The sequence below is a fragment of the Pleurodeles waltl genome, chromosome 7 (assembly GCF_031143425.1).
Source record: "Pleurodeles waltl isolate 20211129_DDA chromosome 7, aPleWal1.hap1.20221129, whole genome shotgun sequence".
Taxonomy (NCBI): Eukaryota; Metazoa; Chordata; class Amphibia; order Caudata; family Salamandridae; genus Pleurodeles; species Pleurodeles waltl.
In genome coordinates, this window is record NC_090446.1 from 1,387,900,648 (window position 1) to 1,387,925,983 (window position 25,336).

General features: G+C 48.5%; 1 protein-coding gene across 2 annotated transcripts in view; it reads left to right on the forward strand.

Moving 5' to 3' along the window:
- LOC138246384 (DNA-directed RNA polymerases I, II, and III subunit RPABC5-like) overlaps positions 1–25,015 on the forward strand; it is a 60,061-nt gene extending 35,046 nt beyond the window's left edge. For both annotated transcript variants that reach the window (XM_069200953.1, XM_069200954.1), the window contains exons 2-3: positions 20,954–21,058; positions 24,129–25,015. In XM_069200953.1, the coding sequence (XP_069057054.1) occupies positions 20,964–21,058; positions 24,129–24,237 (204 nt within the window). In that variant the 5' untranslated portion in view covers positions 20,954–20,963 and the 3' untranslated portion in view covers positions 24,238–25,015. The remainder of the gene's footprint in view (positions 1–20,953; positions 21,059–24,128) is intronic.
- The last annotated feature ends 321 nt before the right edge of the window (positions 25,016–25,336 follow it).

A 25,336-nucleotide genomic window follows, 5' to 3' on the forward strand; every position in this document is an offset into this window, starting at 1 on the left:
TCCGCTAAACAAGACCACATCCCCCATAAATATTAAAGTTTGGGAAAAAACACTTAGCGGAGATCTTTGCAGAATGGATCAGAGCCGCGATTACCGGGCATGTTCCGGTAAAATTAGTTAGGAGTCGTAGGGTAAGACCCTCCACCCTGTGGTTCTCTCAGGAGCTTAAGGAGTGAAAACGTAAATGTAGAAAACAAGAAAAGTTGTGGAGGAAGGAGTATAATGAGAAAGAGTCAAATATAAAAAATGTATTCAAGACTATAAATACCTTATGTCTGGAAAAACTAAATTCTTTTCTGAGAAAATATGGGTGGCTAGGAACTCCACTAAAGAGCTTTTAAAAACATTCGAGCTCCTAATCTAGTCTACCCCCAATCACCATCTCTGGCTTTGATCAAGGGTTCTGTAATGAACTCGGGTGTTTTTTTTTTTTACAAAAAAAAAAGTTGAGGATATTTATGGCAAGCTGAAGGATAATAACATGAAGGTTGGCCTGTCCCAATGTGTGTGGGGGCGGTCAGAGCCTTGCTCCCTAGTACGTCTTCCTTTACTCACAGAAGACCGAGTTCCCAAACTTATTAGCCAGACTAAATCCGGAGCCCCGTTTGATCCTTGTCCCCCAAAAATCATGCATGAGATTAAAGAAGTGGTGGTTCCTCCTCTAACACTGTTATTTAACTCCATTTTGGAGGCAAGATCTTTTCCTTTGGCGTGAAAGAAAGCTTCCGTTCTCCCATTGCTGAAAAGCCTAACTTGGATTCTAAAGATGTGAAGAACTATTGCCCCATCTCTTGTCTTCCCCTGGTAGCAGAAGTGCTACCAGAAAAACATATAAAAGTCACCCTGTCTAAATATGTGGAAGAGAACTGAGTGTTAGACCCAGCACAATTTGGTTTTAGGCCCAATCACAGTACAGAATTGACCTTGGTGGTGGCTACTCATCAAGTGAGGAGTATACTGGACAGCGGAGGGAAGGCAGCCATTGATTCTATTAGATCTGTTGGCGGCTTTTGATACTGTTGATCATGAGATTCTTATAGTGCGACTGAAGAAATCAGAGTAGGGGGACCTGCTTTACAGCTGTTTCACTCTTTTATTTTACAAAGAGAACAATTTGTAGCTGTGGGAGTACTAAAATTCCCTTTACTTCTGCCTTGTGGAGTCCCACAGGGCCCGTCCTTAAGCCCAACCCTTTTTAATATCTACGTGGCTTCTCTGAGTGAACTTATCCGTTCCTTTGGCTTTCCCTCCATTGCATATGCCGATGAAACCTGGCTCATTGTTTTCATTGCTAACAATACAAAAGAGACAGCCTTAAGAATTCTTAGATGTATGACGGCTATCGTACAATGATGAGTCAAAACAGTTTGATCAATTCGACAAACTGAGGTGCTTTGGTTTGGAAATAACCTGCACTCATGGGACCAGGACTGATGACCTCAATTTCTGGGATTTTCCCCAACTCCAGTATCTACCTTAAGAACCCTAGGTATCTTATTTGATGCACGTTTGTCTTTTAATGAACAAATAAACATATCAGCATCTTCCTGTTTCTATTTGCTGAGTAATATCAGGAGAATCCTGGTTTATATTCCTTTTGAGTTGCAGAAAACAGTGGTTACAGCATTGATCTTGTCTAGATTGGACTACTGTAATGCCCTACACTTAGGAGCTCATCGGTATTCTTTAAATAAATTACGATGTCTTCAGAACACAGCAGTAAGAATCTTGAAAAAGATACACAAATTTCAGTCTGTCTCTGAAACTCTAAAAGAGCTACACTAGCTCCCAGTGAGGAAAAGGGTCAAGTTTAAGTCCCTCTACCTTGTGCACAGAGCATTGTTTGGAGCTGCTCTGGAATATTTTAAGGAAAATCATACTTGTTATAGCCCTAGTAGATCATTAAGATCCTCCAGTGGTCGAATGATCAGGGTATATACATTTAGGAGATCAAGTTGGGGCGGCAGAAGATTTATTTTTGCAGCTCATCTTTGGAACACTTTGCTTGTTCAGGTGAGAGGCCAAGCTGATCTTCTAGGCTTCAGAAAACTGCTCAAAACCTGGCCATTCTCCCATCCAGCCAACGAGGTTTAAGATATGGTTGATTAATCTAGTCTGTCTCCTTCCGAATCACGTCAGTGGTAGTTTTTTAGCGCCAAGACGCCTTTGGGCATTCAAGTGCTCTATAAATAATTATCAATATCAATTAACTCCACAGTATCTGCATGTCATTACTACTTCTGAGCAAAGCCCTGACCAGCAGCAGGTCTAACTCGCAATGACAAGCAGCCCTGGGCGAGACACGATTCCTGCAGCCAGTGGTAATGTTGCATATGGAGCTAATAGTTTTGCATGTCAAATTCAAAGGTTGAACCTTTTGTTCTCAGCTTGCAGAAGTACCTTGGAAAGAAGGTGAGGCTGCCTGCCACAAATAAACATAGCACTGGGCTGTTTGGAAGCAGTGCTGACCTCGGCTTTGTCACAATTACTCCCCCATCTCACCTGCATTCAGCGGCGAGCCCCAGATGAGAAAGGATTTCCTGTTATTTTAATATGGACTCCAATTCCTTCTAAGAAGAGCTGAATTGATAAGAGAAATACAAATGGGGAAGAGGGGACACCTTTGCCTTGTACCCTGCCTCAGGATTAATTAATTTGAGAGGGTGCCCTTTTTACGCACACTAAGTTCGGGATTTGAGTAGAGGGCCAGAGTCAGCCTACAAAAGTCTTCTCCTAAATCACACTTGAGAACAGCCCTAAAAAATGTCCAAGAAATCTTGTTGAAGGATTGTTCTGTGTCAAGTGCGACTATGGGGGTGGCGAGTTCAATGCTTTAGTAAGTGTCAAAACAGTCTTATATTATTGCTTGCTATCCTCCTACCTTCAAGAAATTCCGACTAAACTGGCTGTATGGTCTGGTTTAGTACCTTTTCTAGGCGTGAAGCTAGTATAGCTCTTGCATTCAAGATGTATTAGTGAGATGGGATGATAGTTTTTGATTTCAAAATGATCCTTACCCTCTTAGTGGAAGACAACTTCAGTGGCAAATCCTCAAATGGTATCCAAGGTGTCTGTAAAGGGCATGAATTTGATATATAAGGATTTGTGCACAAAATGAATGGGATTTGACTGAAAAGCCACCCGGGCCCAGCATTTTCCCAATTTTATGGTCCTGGATGGCATTGAGTATTTCAGTCTGTTTGTCATGATGTGAGTTTTTTATTTTTGTCTATCCTTACAATGTGAAATTGCAGGTTCTGGAAAACAACATGCTAATGAATAAAAAGCTAGGACTGGCCAAAGGCATGACACACAGGCCAATAGGCCACTTGGCAACTTTGTATTTTTAATCGTTTTCCTTAGGGCTGGGTAGAAAGAGCCACACTTCTGTCTGCCAGCATGTTTCTAGTTCACAACCATCTCTGTAACATTGCTGGTTCCTATCACCTTGGCGGGGTCAGTGCAACCATGATGGACACCTCAATAGCATGCAAGTGACAGCTTTAATGTGATGGGTATTCCTTTGCCATATTATATGATTCTGGCCATATTAGCTTACAGACTAGTGAGACATCTATTTAATACAAAGTTTGTCTTGAGAGCTTATCCCTCACTTAAAATTCTACCAACAGGTCTCTGTCCACCCAGAAACACAGACAGCCATGCAACACCTCAGCCTGAACGACCTCGAATAATAATGAATCAACTTACCTCCACAAAGACGACACCCCTTGCTGCCACCTCACACTGACAGCTAAATTATTTAAAACCACAATCCCCCTAGGCCTATCTATCACACTAAATCAGCCAAAAAGGGTGGGATGCCAACCAACAAACATACCTTCAATATAACAAATCTAGAACTGTCCTTACAAGCTCAAACCTAAATAGTTTTGCAGTCTTGGATGCACCACCTGTTGAAATGGCTTATGGGTGGATGGGTTAGGGCTACTTCTGGTTACACAACCACCACCCCACCACTACCAGGTGCATCCTGGGGAGTACAGTGCAACCACAACAGAGACCGCAATAGTATATAACCTGATGTTCCAGTGTGGATAGGTCTGCATTATAAAATGATATCCCTGGCCGTTTGCTTTACACGCTACATAGAAAGTAGTAAGTGTCCTAATAAACCACCACTATTATTCTACCCACTTGTGCCTAGTGGCCTGCCCACTGCCTTTGGTCCTTCTGCTACTTCCATCTAGCCCCATACTTGTCCTACCATTCCTCAGCTACGTAGTAGCCCCAGGACCTACTGTTTTCTGCTAATTTCTGCTAATTACTCGTGCCCACCCTAACAGGTTAATCTATGCTTCTCAGACATACTGGTCCTCTGAGCATGTTGGCCCCTCATCCTGTTTACACCATTCCCCGCACCCCCCCCCCCCCCTCACACACACAAACTGGCCTGTCCACCCAGGAACACAGCCAATCCTTCTACCATAATTTAACCTAAACAACCCCAACTAACATTGAGGTTTTGTCCTTCTGCACACAGGAAAAGCTTTCCATAAAATGTCTTCCTGCCGACCAAGCTCCCTGCTTAAAGCATCCAACAAGCATTGACAATTCCAATAGGACTGGCTTTAAAGGAATGTTCTATGGTCATATGAAGCATTAGAAGTAAATAGCATGGGAATGGATATGTAATTGTGTGGAAGCAAAATCAAAGAAATGTAAAATAATATTGGTGTAGATTAAAAGTTCATGTGACAGCTGCACTGTCAAGCCAGACCTAAAAATCTATCTAGGCAAATGACTGCCCTTATCCATCTGGCTGCTGCCAGAGAAAACATACATTATCTAGTTATCTAAGACACTTTAATAGCACTCCAGTTCTATGTGTGTGCCCCTGACAGCTGAAGCTTAGGGAGCTTGATCAATAAACAAAAACTAAATGATCACAGCTGCTGGAGACCAAGCACTTTTTTGTGGAAGCACACAACTTCTGCCTGATTGAAACATGCACTCTTGATTTCCAACATGTGGACAGAGCTAAATCCCCTGTAGTGATGCTCACATAATTGTCTGCTGACCGCTGCGCTGTTAAGCCAGACCATAAACATGACAACCAGTTCAAACCATTCTAAAATGCTCATTTATGTTTCCAACTTGCACTCCCAGTTCCCACACTCTTCTCCTATTTCCACAGTTCTCCCATAATTTGCCATTCCAACCTGTCTCCAGATTTTTTATTTAACTTCTTTTCAAATATCTGATCTCTCATTCATTTCTGCAACAATACAAATGTGCCGCCTCAACTTGTGACAAGTCTCATTCCATATACGTATCTCTGTCCTCATTTAAACTTGCTCTCTCCTCATACTTCATCCCCCAAAGTGCAAATCCTGTATCTGGGCAACAACTTACTTCGTACCAATGCAAAGCTGAAACAATTCATCTGATTCACTACCCAAAAAGGCCTTGTCCTTCTGACCACCACCGTCCTCTGTTCCGAAGACTCTAGTTTGGCACCAAACTCTACCTGGATGCTGGAGAGAGAATGCTTGAGGGGGGAGGAGAAGTGGATTAATCATCTAGCCGAAGGCTAGGCACGAGGCCTCTTAAAGCAGCTGCCTCGCCTCCTCTTACCCAAAAATCCCTTCTGTGGTCCTACCTCGTATACACTTGAGCAACTTCTGCATTAGCTTCCTTGCTATAGTTACTTCATTCCGACAACTCAGCTGAAAGGCCCATTCAGCCTCTAGCCTTTCCTCAGTATCTACAACATCCATCTCACCAAGCTCCCTCTTTTCCTGGTACCTGCGAGAATCCTTACATTCTCCCAAACAATGATTACCTCGTCTTTTAATCTTACCTCAATTAAGTTAAGCGGCTGGGACCTGAGCTTCTTAAGGAACAGTCAACAGAGCGCGTTGAGACAGGCTTTCTCAGTCTGTCATGCATTGTATTTTTCCACAATCCTCCAAAGCCATCCTGAATGGTCCAACATCTAAACCAGAATCCTTCCTAAATGGTGTAAAAACCTGCAAGGCTTCCATGCTTATTAAACATAATAATGACCTCCTTACGCAGGCACAGGACACGTGCCTCCGCCCCAACTACCAGTGTCTACACCTCTCCTTCCTCAATAGGTCTTCATTATCCCTACCTGAAATTTTACTTCACCCAAATCCATGGCGGCCCTTCCGAACAGAAATGCCAATCCTGAGGGCCAGTATCGCATGTAGTTTTGTCTCGTCTCTTTGTGGTTAAAAGTCCCGGACTGGAAGCAGCGTCTGAGATGACATGGGATGAGGCGATGAACTCATGTATGCTTGAGAGTGGAGAAGTCTTGACAATATTGTGAACCCCTGGTGATCAGAGGCAGGAGAAGGAAAGGCCTCGCCCACAACTGATTGGAGTGGATGGCAGGGGCAGATCATTCAGTGTTTTGTCACTCATAGCCCAGATGGTGACTGCCTCCTAACTGTGCTGACAGCTGGGGCAAGACAACTGCCTGCTCCTTTTGTTGTTCGACTGAGTCGTTTCTGTTCTCAGTCTTCCATGTACACTCTCTGCCCCTCATTAGCGTTTCATTCTGACTCTGCTTCCGTCTCAAGGAGAAGAAACAAACAGGCGATCGGAGTCTGCAAAAGCCGTGAATGTGGCACGACTGCCTGTGCCTCCTGATGCAACTTGTTGGGAAGGGCAGGAGCGTCCCGTGGTGTGAAGATCCTGTCCACGCCCCTGGCTCATAGTACTCTGATATTGGGCTAGGTAAATGTATCCAGAAACGGACCAGAGCCGCTGTTCTGGATCTAAAAGGCTACAGAGTGGATGATGATCTGAATAGTCTTGTTTGCTGCTCATGTTCTTAGAAAAAGATAAGACTGTTGTCCAGTGTATGACTGGGTACTGCATCTGACTTGATAAACGGTATTTGTCAAGTCCTTTAGAAGCATTAATTGAAGAGATCCCTTTCTGTGCCCACCAGTAGTGCTGAATGTCCTAATGAAAAGCCTATTTTTCATAACCTGTGCTCATTCTCTGAAATGCTTAAAGCCCCGATACGCTGATTAAAAGGAAAATCCTTTGGAAATATTTATTTTTGAGAGTCATGAAGTAGGGTTGTGAGCCAGCAAAGAGGCCTTTCGCAACCAAGCCTCTGTATCGCAACTGCTCAGCAGGGAGGACTGTTTTGACAATTGAACTTGAACAAAGCTGTAGTTATAGGAGCTCGCATATTGAACTGGTCAGATATGGTGGATCTGTTGGCATTCTCAGTGGAACTCCTAGGGCGCGAGTAGGAAAGCCTTGACAAGCTTGACCAGAGGGGATTGTGGGTGTTAGTGACTGCAACTTTGGAGTGCTGACGGCAGCCAAGGCACTTGTACAGTGGAAGGTGAAGCTTGTTAAAATACTTCCATTGATATTATGCCCAACTATATATGGGTGATGTAAGCTTTCCAGTAGTTGGGCTCTAGTAGTAGAGTAACTGGAGGAAGAAGCTGCAAATCTGGAGGTCCACAGGGGCAGGAAGAAGATACCCTGAAGCTCATTTAGAGTCCTGCATCCTGATCCAAAATCTGGAAGTCCCTATATCTGAAACTGAGTTATACCTATTTTACCATCACATGCAACAGCAAGCCTGTCTCCTTAAGTGTGAGTACGTTCATCAGGGAGCTGGGATGATGGACCCCATATCCCTGGTAATATTCCTGAGAATGTCTAGGAAGCGAGGACTCCCCAAGTCATGGCCTCATTCTCTGCTCCTTTAATAAGAGGTGCTGCACAGCAGCCTTGATGATCCAAAGTCATTGTAAAAAGCACTAGATCTGGTAGCTGTGTTTGATGAAAGGTGTAATCATGCTGGTTACATGGAGAACTGTCTTTTTCTATCACATTCGCCCTCTCTGTAGTCTCAGCCACACTGGAAACTACACTGTCTCTTAGGTGCAGTTTAATAATGTTTGAGTAGGGATCAAAGGGAACTGCTGCCCAAGTTTTAAGTTCTTGTGTCCCTTCAAGTTCCTGACCACTTTCTGCCCCACTTCCAAGCTTATGTTTCCCTTGTAAGCCCTTGATGTCCTCTGTTTCTCCACAGGTCAGATTTGGGAGATTAACCCTGACAATCTCTGGGTTAGGTTGTAGCACATAAAGTAGTGGGAGAGAGGACTCTTCTTTAGTTACCCCTGTAAACCACCCCTAGTTGGACAGCCGGCATTGTTTGGTGGCAACAAATCTATATATGAATGTAAAATAGGGGTTGGCTAATGAGTACTCTTGCTGGTGACTAAGGACTCGCTAAATTCAGACCTTTGTTTGCTTAACAGTTGTGTGTGTCCAATATTCTTTATCTGCCCCTTTATCTCCCACTTGCAGGTCCCTGCTTTCAGTCTCTGACGTGTTTTGGTCTTTCTATTCCTTTGTTGTTCTGCTTGTGAGAAATTGGGTTGTTGGTTGACTGGGGTGTGAGCCCTGGTCAAGCAACAGCCACAGTCCGCTGAAGAGTGAACCACAAAAAATCACTAATTTTAACATTTTTTTTTTTTCAAATATGTTTTTATTAACTGTTTGCTGTTTTACATATGTAGGTCTATTTTCTGTAACATTTTGTCTTTATTGTACATTTCTACTAACTGAGCCACGTCTCTGTTATGCTTTGTTTGCAATGTGTTTCACAATCACCTGTTCATTTTACTTACAAATTAACATTTATACATCATTGTTTCCAGCTCTTTAATCAATCCGTTTTTTGGGCGTCAGTTCTTTCAGTGCCCCTTGTTACCTTTTGTGTTTGGTGACCTAATAACAGACTTAACTCAACTTCAAACTGTAAATAAACTTATTGGCTTATATGGGTGGATCTGCTTAATTTCTAAAGGGAGGATTGCCGGGGCGTTTCTTATCATGTAGTGGTGGCCAGTACTCCGCTTCCCCCCCCCCTCCTCTATCTTTTTAGTTATTGTGTCCTATCCATCCCTACGTTTGGCCTGGCGGGGCATCTGGTATTTCTCCCGTCCTGGTTCCAGGGACCTTCCCCAGCAATCATATCCATTGGCCGTTTCAGCTAGTTCATCCCACCCCCTCAGGTGCTATCGGTCTCTTCGTTAGGTCGTCCCAGTTTGTCACTAGGTTTTCCCACTCCGAAGCGATGGGGGTCTGGCGAACTCCCCTGGCCTCCTCGGCTTTAAGGACATGCAGCTCAGCCCTGGACCATCTTGTGACATCACTTCTCCATTCAGACAGAAAGGGGCAACCGGGTGACTTCCAGCCCCTCACAATCAGTCTTTTATAGAGGGCTAGGGACAAGTCAAGGAAACTACCCTCAACCCTACTCCATTTGACGCCAGCTCTAAGGCCCAATAGACACATGGCGGGGGCTGGCCGGAGCTTCGCCCCGTACAGCTCTGTGAGGACTGCCATCATCGCGCCCCAACCCCTCTGGAGTATCGAGCATCCCCACATCATGTGATCATAGTCGGCCTCACCATCCCCACATCTGGGGCATGTCCTGGGCGCCCCCCCATATATGCGGTGCAGCCGTTGAGGAGTGAGGTATGTTCTGTGTAGGTAGTTGTATTGGATGTATCTCAGCCTCGTGTTGCGTGAGATCATCCTGGGATAAGCTAGTGCTCTGGTCCACTCTGACTCAGACAGGTCCCGCCCAATTGTCCTCACCCAGTTTTCTCTTAGGGAATGCAGGGGGTCCACCGCTGCCTCTATCTGGGCCCGGTAGATTTTAGCAATCAGGTGAGGTTCCTCTCCTGCTGTCAACAGGAGGTGCAACACCCCGTGGACAGTGGGTTCCGCCTTAATCGTGTCCCAATGATCTTTCAGGGTGTGCACCAGCTTCCTGAAGAGTAAAAATTGTCCTCGTGGCACTCCCCCCTCTGCTACATCAGTGAAGCTCCTCAACACCCCTTCCTTGAATAGCCCCCCCATTGTCACCATCCCTGCTCTCGTCCATGGTCCCAATCCCAGCCCCCCCGCTCACCCCACTCCCGGGTCCAGGGCGATGACCGCCAGCAGCAGTGCGGGAGAGTATTGCGGCCCCACTCCAGTCCTTTTCGTGCACCGCTTCCAGCATTTCATTGCCACATTGCACAGTATGTTGTCTCTTATGGGGGCAATCTTCCTGCCCGCCATACTTGCTGCTAACCGAGCTGTGTCTATTACTCCGTGTGCAGTAGACAGGTCCAGCTGTCCCCTGCCCCCCAGCCAGCCGGCCACCCACTGTAACTGGGATGCCAAGTAATAAGCCTCGAAGTCAGGGGCGCCCAGGCCCCCCAGATGTGTCGGTCTACAGATAGTTGAGAGCGCCGTTCTCCTGCGACCCTCATCCCATATCAGCTCTCTAAGCAGAGCGTTCAACTCTCGGAACCATGCAGAGGGGATCTGTAGTGGTAAGTTAGCAAAGTAGTAGAGGAGGCGTGGAAGCATGATCATTTTTGAGAGCGCCACTCTGGCCATTATTGATAGTTTCAATGATCTCCAGAACCCCACCAAGGAGCGCAGGGATCTGAGTGTCCTGCCAAGATTACCGTCCCTGAGGTCGCTCAATTCGTGAAATATTTGTATGCCCAGGTATTTAAAAGTCCGCGGGGCCCAGTTTACATCCGCAGGGCACGCATCAGGGCGCGCGCTGCCTGACAGCACGGGGAACACAAATGTTTTCCTCCGATTAAGGCGAAGTCCGGATAAGCCCCCGAAGTCTTCCAGGATCCCCAATGCCCACGTGAGTCCTCTTGTCCCGTCCATCAGCAGACAGCAAAACAATATGCTCAGTCGGACCCCAAATGATTCCCTTGCCCATGCCTTCATACCGCAGCTGCGATGCCAGGGGCTCAATTGCCAGGGCAAACCGTAATGGGGACAAGGGACAGCCCTGCCTGGTTCCCCGGTATACTGGGTATGCATTGGAAATCGTCCTTCCGGTCTTAACTCTTGCTAGTGGGGATGAGTACAACAGGTCCACCCATTTCACCCACTCCTCCCCCATCCCCATTTTAAGCATCACAGTCCTTAGATAGTCCCACCTGATAGAGTCGAAGGCCTTCTCGAAGTCTACCGCGAGCAAGACCCCGTTGGCGGCTTCAGGTCCTTGAGCATGTGCAAAACCGTAAAAACCCGTCTCGGATTCAGGGAGGTACTGCGGCCAGGGACAAAGCCGTTCTGGTCAGCGTGCACTAACTTGGTCATAAGGGGGAGCAGCCGATCCGCCATAATCTTGCTAAGAATCTTGAAATCGCTGTTTAGCATTGATAAAGGCCTAAAGTCTGTCACCGAAGCTTCCCTGACTTTTGTCTTGGGGAGTGGCACCACCAAAGCTTCCCGCAGCGTGCATGGTAGCTCTCCTTGATGCAGTGCCTCCGCATACATCTCTGTCAGTTGGGGAGCCAGCAGGGACTTTTATTTTTTATAAAAATCCATGGGGAGACCGTCTGTCCCAGGGGTCTTCCCAGGTGCTAACTGCGCAATGGCCTCGCTTACTTCCTCCACCGACACTGGTCCCCCCCCCCCCCCCCCCCCCCCAGGCTATCTCTCTCCTCTGCACTCTGTTGGCAGTGGAGTTTGCTGTAAGTACCTATCGAAGGTCTCTGTCCGCAGTTCGCTGGGTTTCCCGTACAATTGCGTATAGTATTCCCTGAATGCGTCATTTATGGGGCCCGGTCTGAGCCTGCGAGATCCCTCCCCATCTAGCACACATGTGATAGGCTCACCCTGCCCCCCTGGGCGGACCAGCCATGCCAACAGTCTCCCCGATCTGCCCTCCTCCGCCTGCAGGGATGCTAAGTATTTTTGCATATTGTGGTACCTGAGCTGTTCTTCAATCCGGGAGTGTTCCCTGCGGGCACGGTTATATTCTTCATTCTCCTGAGCTGCCTTCCCCTGTCCCAACTCCCCCTCATGCATATCCTTCTCCAGGGCATTCAGTTCCTTTTCAAGTGTGCGCTTCACCCCCACTGATTGCCCCAAGCAGAAGCCCCTCGTCACCACCTTGAGTGCCTCCCTCTCCGAGGCCCTAGAGGAGGTGGACCCACTGTTCGTCTCAATATATTCTGCTAGATGACCGTGTAGGGCCTCCCTATACGCCTGGTCTTCAAGTGCTGAGGGGGACCGTCTCCATGACGGTATTGGGGGTCTATCCTCCAACACCCTCATCGTTATTAGCAAGGGATTATGGTCAGACAGGGTGCGGGCTAGATATTCTGAGCGTGTCATTATTTATCAGGCCTGCAGTGCAGACCACTCTGTCAATTCTAGTGTGCACCCGGTGGAGACCCGAGTAGTAAGAGTAATCTCTAGCAGTTGGGTGATGCACTCGCCAGACATCCGTCAACCCCCACGTGTCCAACCACTCGCCTAACCTTTTGGCTGTTTTAATTGTCGCTGCCCCCTGTAGAGGCGGGGTGGACCTGTCCATGTTTGTGTCTAGCACTGCGTTAAAATCCCCCCCTACTAATAGTTCTCCGGTGCATTGGCGTGTAAGGTGTCTCGACAGGCCCGTCATGAAGGGTACCTGGTCTTGGTTGGGGGCATAAATGCAACTCAAGACTATCGGTATACCGTGTAGCCTCCCCGCTAATATCACGAATCTTCCCTCCCGGTCTATGTTGGAAGAGATCATTGTGAAAGGGACCCCCACTCTGATCCATATCAATACACCTCTCGCATAGGCTGAGTATTCCGATGCAAACACTTGCCCCCTCCACCTGCGTCTTAGCTTCTCTCCCTCCCCTGGCGCCAAGTGGGTCTCCTGCAGTAATGCCACCTGTGCACCCCTTCTCTTTAAATAGGAGAGTATTTTGTGCCTTTTATCTGGTGTGCCCATCCCCCTAACGTTCCAGGTCAAGAGATTGTAATCTGCCATTTCATAATATCAGTCTGGTGACATTGTCCCCGGCTCTCCCAGGCCTCGGAGTTGTTTTTTCGCATGTTCATGTCTTTGCCATAAACTAGTTCCGCCACCCACTTTGCCATATTAACTTGTAACTGTGTATCCCAACTCCCGATCCCCAGGGCGCCTCTTAACCTGTAGGTTGCCCAGCAAACTGTGCAACAGTGCAACTTGTTCAACCACTTGTCAGCAGTACTCGCCATTCTGTTCGATAGATGAGGTTCTGGTCCGGGGGGTAGCCAAGTCTGGAGGGGCCGCTAGTTCCCATGACATGCCTTATCTCCGGTGCCCTCTGCAGGTCCAGGTTAGCCAAGTTCGTGAGCCGTTTGTGGGGTCACCTTCGGGGCTCGGGCTGAGTGTTCCAGGTCTCCCGCAGATTACACCAGTGTGTTGTCCGATTCCTCCCCAGAACCTTCCTGGGGGGACGCCTCACCACCCATGCGTGCCGCTGCTTCCAGCGCTTCCTTCCTGCCTTTCTCCTTCTGTGTTTGCGTTGGCGCCAGTCGTCGACGGTCTCTGGATTTCCGTCCCTTCAGAGCTCGGCGAGCCCTGCCCCCAGTCGGGCCCTCACCTGGCGACTCCAGCCACTCCCACGCCTCCTCAGGGGACTGGAGGAACGTTGTCTTCCCTTCCAGCATCACTCTTAATCTGGCTGGGTAGAGTAGCGAGTACTGAATTCCTTCTTCTCTTAGGGCTCTCTTGACTGTCAGAAACGAAGCTCGCTTGTTTTGTACCTCCAGGGTAAAGTCCGGGAATAGTGTTACCTCCCCGTTTTAAACTTTAAATGGGCCCGATTCTCTGGCCCTCTGCAGCAGGGTGTCCCTGTCTCTGTAGTGTAACAGTTTAGCTATCACGGCCCGGGGGGGCCTACCCGGAGCAAGGGGTCTCGCTGGTACCCGGTGCGCCCGCTCCAGTGTGTAGAAAGGAGTCAGGCGCCCGGGCACCACTGTCGTACTGAACCACCTCTCCAGGAATTCAACAATGTTCGTCCCCTCGGCCCCCTCCGGGAGGCCCACCACGCGTACATTATTCCTTCTGTTCCTCCCCTCCGCGTCCTCAGCTCTCTTTTCGAGGCGCGTCACTCTGTCAACAAGGGAAGTCACTTCGGCCGCCAGGTCTTTCTGTTTTGGTGCGATGACCGCCAGTGTGGTTTCTGTCTCTTTGACTCTGTCTACCAGTTTGTGGTGATCCGCTCTCAGTAGGCTCACCTCAACCGCGACTTGGCTGATCTCCCGCTGCAACGTTGCTTTTGTGTCCTCAATCGCCCCGAGTATTTTATCTAGAGTATCCTGGACTTTGACCTGCGTGTGGTCCTGTGGGCCCGGTCCCCCGCTCTCGGCCGGAGCTGCGGTGTCCATGGTTCTGTTCTTGTGGCGGCTCTTGGGGGACATCGGACCGGCGGAAGGCCGCACCCCAGGGGCCCGACAGCAGCCCCAACGGTGTCTATAATTCCTCTCCGGGTCTTCACTCCCCACTCTCCCTAGGCCGCACCTTTGTTCCCGGTTAGTCCTCAGCAGGATCCCTGCACCCCATCGGGACCCGCTGTTTCCGGGTTGTGGCGCTGGGGGCTCCGCGCTGACACTTTCTGTTTAGCCACTAATCTCTTCAGCTCCGGGCCCTTTAGTGCGTCGTAGGCTTGCATCTATCCCCCTTCCTCCTGGCTCCGATATTGCCTCCCTCTTGCACTCCTTATTGCGCCAAAGTCACTTTTAGGCACCCTCAGTCACCCCTCTAGGGCTATTCTCCTCTTGTATGCAGTCCTCCATCCTGCTCGTTTAGGGGTCTCTGGCACTCCCGGGCACCCGGGGGAGTCCGCAATTCCATCTGCTGGGCATTCCACCCATCGCTCCCCCCCAGGGCGCGATCCGCCACTCACCAGCATCACCGATTGATCCTTTTGCTTCGCTGGCTTGATCCTGTCAGTTGGATCCTCCTGCCCCTGTCTCCAGGTCAGCTCCCAGGGGTCTCGGCTCGGCGCGGTCCCGGGCCGCTCCACTCCGGCACCCACCTCAAATGGACCACCTGTCCCGCCACAATCTCATCAGTGCCCACAGGGGCTTAACAGGGTTCGTTGTCCGCTACTCTTTCCGCTTCATCAGTGTTTGCCAGGGCCCAGAGCTCCTCCTCCAGTCAAGCGGCCCCGCAGCATGCCCCCGGGTCGCACCGCCACCTCGGCGTCGTGCTGCTCCGTCTCCCTCGTGCCGGCCCTGACCCTCTCTGTGGCCACGCCTGTGCCCAGGAGTGGCGCCGCTCCGCCGCCCGACGGGGTGTGTCTTCAATTGGGCCCCCGGGCCCCAACCAGCATCTCCGCCACAGCGGGGAGACTCGTCTAGAGTCCCCTGCTGTCCTTGGGCCGACCGCCCCCGAGCCGCTTCGGCCCGCAGCCCAGCGCGAGGCCACAATCTCAATCACGGGCCGGCCCCTGTATTTTCAGGGGGCCGCCCGCATCCAGAAGCGCTGCTTCGCCGCACCCCGACTGGGCGCGTCCTCACTTGGGCTCCCGGGCCCCCACCGGCCCCCCGCAGCCGCGGGGAGACTCGTCCAGAGTCCCCCGCTGTTTTTGGGCCATCCGCCCTCGCGCCGCATCGGGTCGCGGCCCACCGCAAGGCCGCGGCTTCGGCCACCCACCCAGGCCTCCTGCCCTTGATCTCGCCGACGGACCAATTCCACCCTCCGGGTTCGCCACCGGGGCCCGATCACGCCCGGCCACTTCCGTCGGCTCAGCCCCTCCGCTCAGACCCTGATCGGCCCGGAGAAGGCACGCTCCCGACCGTTTTCTCGCCGGCCCCTCCAGAGCGAGAAATTCAGGCGTGCGCCATCTCCAGGTCCTTGGCCACGCCCCCACTCATTTTAACATGTGCTTAATCCTGGGTAACTTGGCACAAAAAGCAGTCAGGCTAAACTTAGAGGCAATGTGTTAAGCTCCGGGCCCTTTAGGGCGTCGTAGGCTCGTATCTTTCCCCCTTCCTCCTGGCTCCGATATTGCCTCCCTCTTGCACTCCTTATTGCGCCAAAGTCACTTTTAGGCACCCTCAGTCACCCCTCTAGGGCTATTCTCCTCTTGTATGCAGTCCTCCATCCTGCTCGTTTAGGGGTCTCTGGCGCTCCCGGGCACCCGGGGGAGTCCGCAATTCCATCTGCTGGGTATTCCACCCATCGCTCCCCCCCCAGGGCGCGATCCGCCACTCACCAGCACCACCGATTGATCCTTTTGCTTCGCTGGCTTGATCCTGTCAGTTGGATCCTCCTGCCCCTGTCTCCAGGTCAGCTCCCAGGGGTCTCGGCTCGGCGCGGTCCCGGGCCGCTCCACTCCGGCACCCACCTCAAATGGACCACCTGTCCCGCCACAATCTCATCAGTGCCCACAGGGGCTTACCAGGGTTCGTTGTCCGCTACTCTTTCCGCTTCATCAGTGTTTGCCAGGGCCCAGAGCTCCTCCTCCAGTCAAGCGGCCCCGCAGCATGCCCCCGGGTCGCACCGCCACCTCGGCGTCGTGCTGCTCCGTCTCCCTCGTGCCGGCCCTGACCCTCTCTGTGGCCACGCCTGTGCCCAGGAGTGGCGCCGCTCCGCCGCCCGACGGGGTGTGTCTTCAATTGGGCCCCCGGGCCCCAACCGGCATCACCGCCACAGCGGGGAGACTCGTCTAGAGTCAAAGAGACAGAAACCGCACTGGCGGACATCGCACCAAAACAGAAAGACCTGGCGGCCGAAGTGACTTCCCTTGTTGACAGAGTGACGCGCCTCGAAAAGAGAGCTGAGGACGCGGAGGGGAGGAACAGAAGGAATAATGTATGCATGGTGGGCCTCCCGGAGGGGACGAACATTGTTGAATTCCTGGAGAGGTGGTTCAGTACGACAGTGGTGCCCGGGCGCCTGACTCCTTTCTACACACTGGAGCGGGCGCACCGGGTACCAGCGAGACCCCTTGCTCCGGGTAGGCCCCCCCGGGCCGTGATAGCTAAACTGTTACACTACAGAGACAGGGACACCCTGCTGCAGAGGGCCAGAGAATCGGGCCCATTTAAAGTTGCAAACGGGGAGGTGACACTATTCCCAGACTTTACCCTGGAGGTACAAAACAAGCGAGCTTTGTTTCTGACAGTCAAGAGAGCCCTAAGAGAAGAAGGAATTCAGTGCTTAATCCTGGGTAACTTGGCACAAAAAGCAGTCAGGCTAAACTTAGAGGCAATGTGTTAAGCATTTATGTAGTACAGCAACACAGTGAAAACACAACACAATAAAAATCCCAAACCAATTTAGAAACAGAGAAAATTTTAATACATTATTTACACCAAAACCATGCAAATCCAATCAGTAGAACCAGAGTTCTTCTTTTTCTTTTTTTTTTTTTTTAAGTTTAAGATTCAAAATAGCATGTCCTCAGTTTTGGAAATTAGGCACCTTTAGCACCACAACCAAGGGTCCAGGAGTGGATGGAGACCTCGTGAGGGTTCAAGCCTCACTCAGGCTGGGACCAGGTGCAGGCATAAGATGGTGGAAGCCTGTTATGTCCCTGTGGCTCAGAACAGGAGACCAGCTAAACTAGTCCTTGGAGTCACTTCTGAAGTCCTGGGTGCAGGTGGTGATGCACGGATGGCCTCAAACTTCCAAGCAGGCTACAGGCAGCAAAGCAGTCCTTCCAGGTGGTGCAGCAGTCTTGCAGAGTGCACAGCAGGTCACAGCAGCAGGCAGTATTCAGAGACTTTTTTTGTACCCTGGTGACCTGCTCCTAGAAGATGGGAGAAGTTTACAGAAGGTTTTCTGAAGTTCCGGGAATTTCCTTCCTCTTCTACCCTGGCTCCTGTTGGCTGCACTGACAATACAGGGTCGTTAAGCTTATTGTGTAGTGGGAGAGCCCAGCCTATTCAGTTGCAAGTGGGGCTGTGATTAGCTCTGTTTTTTCCCCTCCCCCCCCCCCCCCCCCACCCCACCTCCTCAAGTCAGTTTATGGCCCATTCAGGCTTTGCTAATCCTTCTATTTTGTGACTATCTGGGTTGAATTCACAAAGTCTCAACCATCGGTTACACCCAGTCATTTGACCTAAAGCAGGCTGCAGCCACAGTGGGCTAAGGGCAGGAAACTTTCTAAAAAGTGTCATTTTAAAACTTGTAATGACAAATCTGACTTTACCATTAAAGGTTTATCATTACAAGTTCATAGATACTAAACAGGATATATCTACCACCTCTGATTTAGGAATTAAACCTTATTAATTTTAATAAGAAATTCCCAATGTTACCCTATTTGGGTGTAGGCCTCTCAGTAGTGAGAAAACAAATTAAGGAGTTTTTCACTACCAGGACATGTAAAACTAAAGAGCATGTCCAACCTTTTAATTACACAGCACCATGCCCTATGGGCTATCTAGGGCCTACCTTAGGGGTAACTTATATGTAATAAAGAGGGAGTTTTAGGCTTGGCAAGGGATTAAGTGCCAAGTCGACATGGCAGTGGGACAAGTTTTAAGGTGCTACCTAAGTGAGTGGCACAATAAGTGCTGCAGGCCCACTGGTAGCGTTTATTTTACAGGCTCTGGTTATATAGTATACCACTCTACAAGGGACTTTCATGTAAATTAAATATGCAAGTCGGGTAAATGCCAATAAAACCATGTTTTAGGGGGAGAGAGCACAAGCACTTTAGCACTGGTTAGCAGTCCTAAGGCCAACAAGCAAAAATTAGGAGGAGGAAGGCAAAACGTGTGGGGGTGATCCTGTAGAGGGTCATTTCAAACACTGCTTTATTATATTTTTATATATATATATATATATATATATATATATATATATATATATATATATTCTTTTTTGTCTCTCTTGCTCTTGGTGATGCCTGAAGCAGAAATGTAAGTGCTGATCCAAAAAGTAGCCATTGGCTCTAAGCACTGGTCAGTAGCCATTCCCATTGATCACCTGAATTCCTGTAACATTAATGGAAAGTGGTTCATCGTAATGGACAAGGTCTACACCAAGCAGTGACACCTGCCGCTGTGGCTTTAGGCAAAACCGCAAATAAATTAATAATTAGCTGTAAGGCAGCTGTTTGCTGGAGAAGAAAGGTGCCTCTGTAAGAGGTTCATGTTAGATGGAGGAATAAGTGTTTTGAGCAGACTGGTGTAACAAGATCACCAGATGTGAAGGTAAGAAGTTTTCAGCCAATCCAGGCAAGCAGAGTAGAGCGTTTATTAAGGACATCGCACCCATCAGAGACCAGGAACAACTGCCACACGCAACTGTCACCTGACTCCTTACAACCTTCACCATTCCAAGTTCCACATTCTACAATCTAAACCAGTTTAAACCAGCGCTGGATACTCACAAAGACAGCAATATACCACAACTGGTATCTGGCTTTGGCACATCAGTGGAGCAGAAGTCCACGGGAGCATGTGTTATCACCTTGAAATAAGTGGAGTACGTGAGAGGCTAATTGTGAGCCTTCAGCGTGACTGGGGCATTTGCTGAAAGCCATAGGAAGTAGTTTCCCTTTTTAGGGTCGAGCCTGCATCATGTGCACCTGCAAGACACTTTAGGAGTAAGAAAAGGGCTCGGAGCCCCGTTCACGTCAGTCTTTCATTAGTTCGTGGGCTTGCTGCTAAAATCTGCTTCCTCTCATTAGTGGAATGCATGCATACATCATGCCTTTTCTGGTGGTTAGCCCTCCTCGAACGCAGCGGCCAAGTACTGAAAACATGCGTGGCTCGCTGTTTCCCGTCAGGTTTGTGGACTACTTTTTCTCTATTTTCGCAGCGCGATCTCGCTTGGCAGAAGTCGAGCGCTTTGGATAATATCGACCCTGTTACATAGTTAATTGCACTTTTGCCAGTTACCTAGACAATTGCACTTTTGCCGATAGGTTTCATTACGAGTGAACTGTTTTTTTTTTCTTTCAACGTGGCAAGAAAAATCCGGTTGGGAGTTTACAACTGGTAATAGCTGTAACTCGGACAAATGCTAGACCCTAGTGCATTGCAAATGCTTGTTTATTCCTCTCTGCTACTGGGGTCGTCCTGTTTCTGTAGAGATGTAGGGTGAACGCGCCCCTGCCATTCTGAACGTGGTAAGGGCTTCACGTCTTTGGCCTGATGAAGGTGTGGCATGACGAGGGTCCCGCAGTTGGTCCAAAAACAAGATGACCGTGCACTGACTGAGCCCACGAGGTGGGACACCGGCCACCAAGCCTAACCCATGCCCTTCCCATCCCTCCGGCTTCCAGAATAATACTGTGATTCTCCGGTAAGTAAACGCGCCTGCAGGATTGCTCCAGAGGCGCTGGGATATTTCCTGAGGGTTAATTAGCTTGTGTGCTTGGGAAGTGCACCGGCCAGTGTTCACCGTGGCAGTGCCGAAGGTTATTCGCTTTGAGGTGAGCCCTGTTGCGATTATAAGGGCAGCTGGTATACACTGTATTTTGGGGTACTGCAGCTGACCCGGTAACAAGGATCTGTGAACGGTTGTCGGGCTCTGCTTTAGGGTATTATTCCGTCGGCGTGCATACATATTGCTGAACGCCATGTTACTCGGTCTGCTTTTTTTTTTTTTTTTATTTGTATTCATTGAAGACGAATTTGATTCTTTCAGACACTTAAAGCCTTATCCCTTCTAAAGGGGAAACCTCTGTGATTTGTCTCAGCCACTCTTCTAGAAGAGTTGCTTCCTGTTCCTGTATCACAACCAGCTTTGCAAAATGACCTTTAAGCGCTGGATTATATAGCGCCTAGATGTCTTCTAAGACACACAACGCACAGACTGGGCTTTTACATACAATTTGTTCTTACTTCGTTTGCTAGTGGCTTATACAAACTGAAAAACCCACCCTAGTGTAATGCTCTCCAATCTACGGCGATTCGTACTTTGGAGGGGAAAGCAATAATAAACTACCTGTTTAATGAATCTGTATTTTATTTTTAAGTAAATTAACTGTGTGCTGCACTGTTTTATGCTACAACATGTGAGTTGCTTGAAATGTCTTCCATACACGGCAGCACAGCCTAGCAATGCTAATCACTGGCTACTTTATCTGTCCTGGGATGAACATTTTGGGGTGCAGACAATGGCACGCGCACCCTGTTCTCCTGTTGCTCACATCTCCTCTCTTCACAGTGGCAGCGCTATGATTATTCCCGTGAGATGCTTCACCTGTGGAAAGGTGGTTGGTAATAAATGGGAAGCTTACCTGGGCCTTCTACAGGCAGAGTACACTGAGGGGTAAGTACAGCTTGACGTGTGTTGTCTCTACACAAAGCCCACACACCCCGCACTGCTATCGGCCAGAGTCGGTCACAGCGGCTTGCTGTGGCTTGGGCTACTGTGGCATGGTACCTATGACCAGTCAGTAGCGGGGACAGTACGTCACTGCCAGGAACACTGCATGTCTGTCTCAAGTGGTCGCTGAGTGGGTTGTCTCTACATTCTAGAATGGGTGTGCCTGTTTGCATCGCCTTACCCAGGCCCAGGACTGCACTGTGAATGTTCATCTTTAACGCAGCTTTGGGTAGCGGCTAGTGGCACTGCAGTATCAGAACGCTTGTTTTTCCTGGATTCGTTGCAGTGTGGCACAGCACTTGGCTGCTGAGGTCACAGTAGACCCAGGGCTGCCCACTGCAGACTAGTGTACACGGAGTGTGGTGAGGGGCAACCCCTTGCTGCTTGGGACATCTGAGGACCATACTGAGTAGGAGAGAACCACGGCTTCCATCATGTTACGTCACGGCAAAAGTGACGGTGGCCACACCCCTTTAATTCCCCTTTTGCTATTGGTCCAACCCCTGACGCGGGCCTAAACTGACTGACCCCATCGGTTCCAACCAATGCCCATTGATCACAACAACCCTTCTATTTTTAGGTTTCACCTGAATAGCACGTATGTGCTGTTGGCAAAATGAATTAACGAAAAAGCTTTCAAATGGGCTTAGAACCCCCCCACATTACTTACTATTTGACTTCCACCCCTCCTTTCGCTGTCCATTAGTGCTGCCACCCCTCCCCCTTCTAGTTGTTGCTGCTTCCATCCACCTCCTGCGCAACTCCGTTGTGTGGCTTTCACCCTCGTGTTTTTTTAACATGCTGCACACCAGCAGGCGCTGCTGTACAACATGGCTAAAAATAAGCAATATGACAGTCAATGCTGGCCGCGTCACAGCACTCTTTTTATTTACCTTAAGCTCACACCGCTGTGCAACATGTCTTAAAAAAAAAAAAAAAAAAAAAAGAAACAAAAATTAAAAAAATTGACAAAGCCGATAGATAGCGCATAGATGGAACCTATTGTCTCTGCCAGTGCTTGTTGAGTGTGGAATTACCCGGCTCAGTCCCATGTGGGGCCAGAGAGATGACAAAACCTCTGGGTATCAGGGGGGCGATGGAGAGTCTACGAAGGGTGTTCATTACTTCCTTGATCATCCATTAGTTTACCTTGATATTTCTGGGAGAACAGCGTGCTAAGGAAGTCCCCAAGATCTAATAAATTTGGTGGGATGAGACACAAAAAAGGCTTTTATCCTTACTGTTTTTGCTGCTTCAGTCAAATCAAAAAGACCGACATCTCCAAGAAATGTCGCCACTCTTCAAAATTCAAATCCTAGCTGTGCACCTATGACTTCAGATATGGTAAGGTTTAAACAGGATCCTACTCAACCACTGGCATCTTGTTCAGGCGTGTCCTCTGCTTACCCATCCCTAACCCAATACGAGGTTTCTGCATCCCAGGCACCTTATTTAAACTCCCACCATCAGACCAGTAATGGGTATTAAACTCACAACATCGGGCCAGTAATGGGTAAAACAGCTTTTGGCGCTTTATTCATGCAGACCCTGAGTAATTAAAGGGCATGGCCTATCTTGGATGTCAGAGGGCTGTTACGACTAAATAAGAATAATGATGCTGGACCGACGTGGGAGAGAAAAATGTGCATAATTCTACACAGGAATACAGCATAGCGTAGAGGCATTGTGACCAGGTTCCCTACCCTTAGATCTGAAGGTTGATGGGCAGTTCAAGGGGCTTTCATGCAAACAGCATCTTCTGTATCACATAAAAAAAATTCATAACATCTGCAGCTGTTTAGACATGTCTAATGCGGGTGGCAACTGTCAGTTATGTGGAAGGGAAGTTTGAGAAGTTCTACACCCCATCCTGTTGAAGATTCCCAGGGTCTGCACTGAATTCCTATATTGTTCATAAACTGTAACACATTTTTGAAAGCTTCCCATATTAAATATGCATGCTGACAAAATTATTTCAAACAACCATAGTAAGGAGCTACTTCTAGTTTGAAGGACAGGCGTTCTAATGTCTGCTCCCACCCATTAGCTGCCAGGTGATGTGAAGGAGAATGTGATTGAGAACGGCTTCTATAATGTGGTGACCTCTTACGGGGGAGTGGTGGAGGGCATGCCTGTAGAAGATCTGTAGGTGTGCGAGGTTCGACCCCATTCCTCTGATGTAAAAGGTGCAGGGCATGGATTATTGCAAGAATACACATTCCATGGCGCTTTGTTTTTAAGATCAGAAAGCAGCAGTAACACCACTCTTGTGCTCAGAAGATGCTTTAGAGCTATGTGACCTTGGGCCACCAGCCAGGCTTTCAGATCAAAGCAACCTCTATAGAACCCAGCACTGTCTCCTAGCGCTTCTGAAAATGAAGTAGCAATATTCAGATCGCTGCCTCCCAAAATGCCCGGATCCCTGCAACCTCTGTGACCTTATTTAGTCGTCTGTTCGTCTTGAAACCCCATTGCCTTCCCCTGAATTTCCCTGAACGCCACATCATATTGTACACAGACAGCATCCACGGTGTGAATGAGGGTCCAGAACCTAGATTTAAACACAATTGTGACCTCTGGTACACACATCCCACAAACTAGTGGAAAAGGGTGAAGAAAATGTATATTCCAGAAGGGGTGTAAATCAAGGGATGGGATAGGGACAGTGAATGGTGCATTTTTCTGGAAAGTGCGGCGGAATATCTGTGGTCATGGTCACGTGTCTTTGTTTTATGTGTCCTAATTTGATGTAATTGTGTAAAGGTCTCTTGTTTTGACCCTTTTCAGGCTATCAATTCGTGTTTTTACAGCTACAAAACACGAATATCATGTTTTAACAGGCAAAATCGGAATACAGTTTTTTTTTTTTTGGCTACTAAATGAAATATGTAATGTGCTATATGGAATATATTTGGAAATTGGCACCACCCAGGTAGATTAAGTAATCCAGCTGCTTGATTATTACTCTTTCCTCAGAAGGTGCTGATTACATTTTTCATCTTACCCTCCTCAGAGATGCCCTGGATGCTTTGGGCTTGAAGCGGTATTGCTGCCGTCGGATGCTCTTGTCGCACGTGGACCTAATTGAGAAGCTTCTGAACTACGCACCCCTAGAGAAGTAATCGGACTCCAAGGTCTTATGGAGAAGATCACTTCTCAGCAGTAACTCCTTACCATCCGTAGATGCAATATATCCCCAAGCTCCGCTCGGCTACTGTACCCTACCATGCAGCTGTAACTTCACTCCTCCCAGCCTTTGGGGCTGCAGCCAAATTTGGAAAAATATTCTATAGCTACCCTTGTAGTTTTATTCCCCTGAGACGTTATCCCTCCATCCATGCCGAGACTTAAGATCCATAAGAGAAACCCACTCTGTGAACCCAGTACCCCTCCAGCGGTGGCTCACCCTATGACAGAAAATTCCTCTCCATTACCTCTCCTTTCACCCCAGTGAAAAGTAACTTTGGTTTGCAGGTCACCGTGAACTAGTAACCCGCAAGCACACTCTGTACTCCCTTCTCCACAGCCTTCAATGAGAAGTAAATTCAAACCACCACCACTAGTATTTTCTGGCCAGTAGGCAACCCTCTCGCAGTAACTTTTAGTCAGCAGCTGATATTGTCACCCAACGTGGAAAGAACCCAAGCAGGCACACTGTAGGACTGCAGCCCCGGGAAACCTTAAAGAATAGTTTGAGTTCCAAAAATCAGTGTGTTGCTGTCCAAGTAGACAATTTACCATATGACTAAAATAGAGGACACTTAAACAGCGATTCACCCTTTGTGAGGATCAGCGTGACCGCCTACCTCCACCTCCTGAAGTGTGGGTCCGTGCTCTTGGTAATTGCATGTAAAACACTGAAATGGAAGAAATAAAGGCTTGTTTGCTTGTAACTCATAACCGGTGTCCAGAGACTGACTTTTAATACAAGCATAGTACAGTACTGAAATAAAAATACACCACTAAATATCATATGTACTTTTGTTTAATGTCTGGCTTGTATTACTGTTATTAACTAAAAAATATAAAGGGTGCGTTTCGAAAGCTTTTGTATCAATTTATTCATGTTTAATTTAAAAAATCACCAACGTTTACAATTTGGGTTAGTATAAATAGAAAGAGTTACGTTTAAAATGTTAGGACCGGGATTAGAATAAGGGTCGTAAATTGGACAGTGTGTAAGAAATTTACAGCAATATGTTTTAATTTGATTTAAACAAT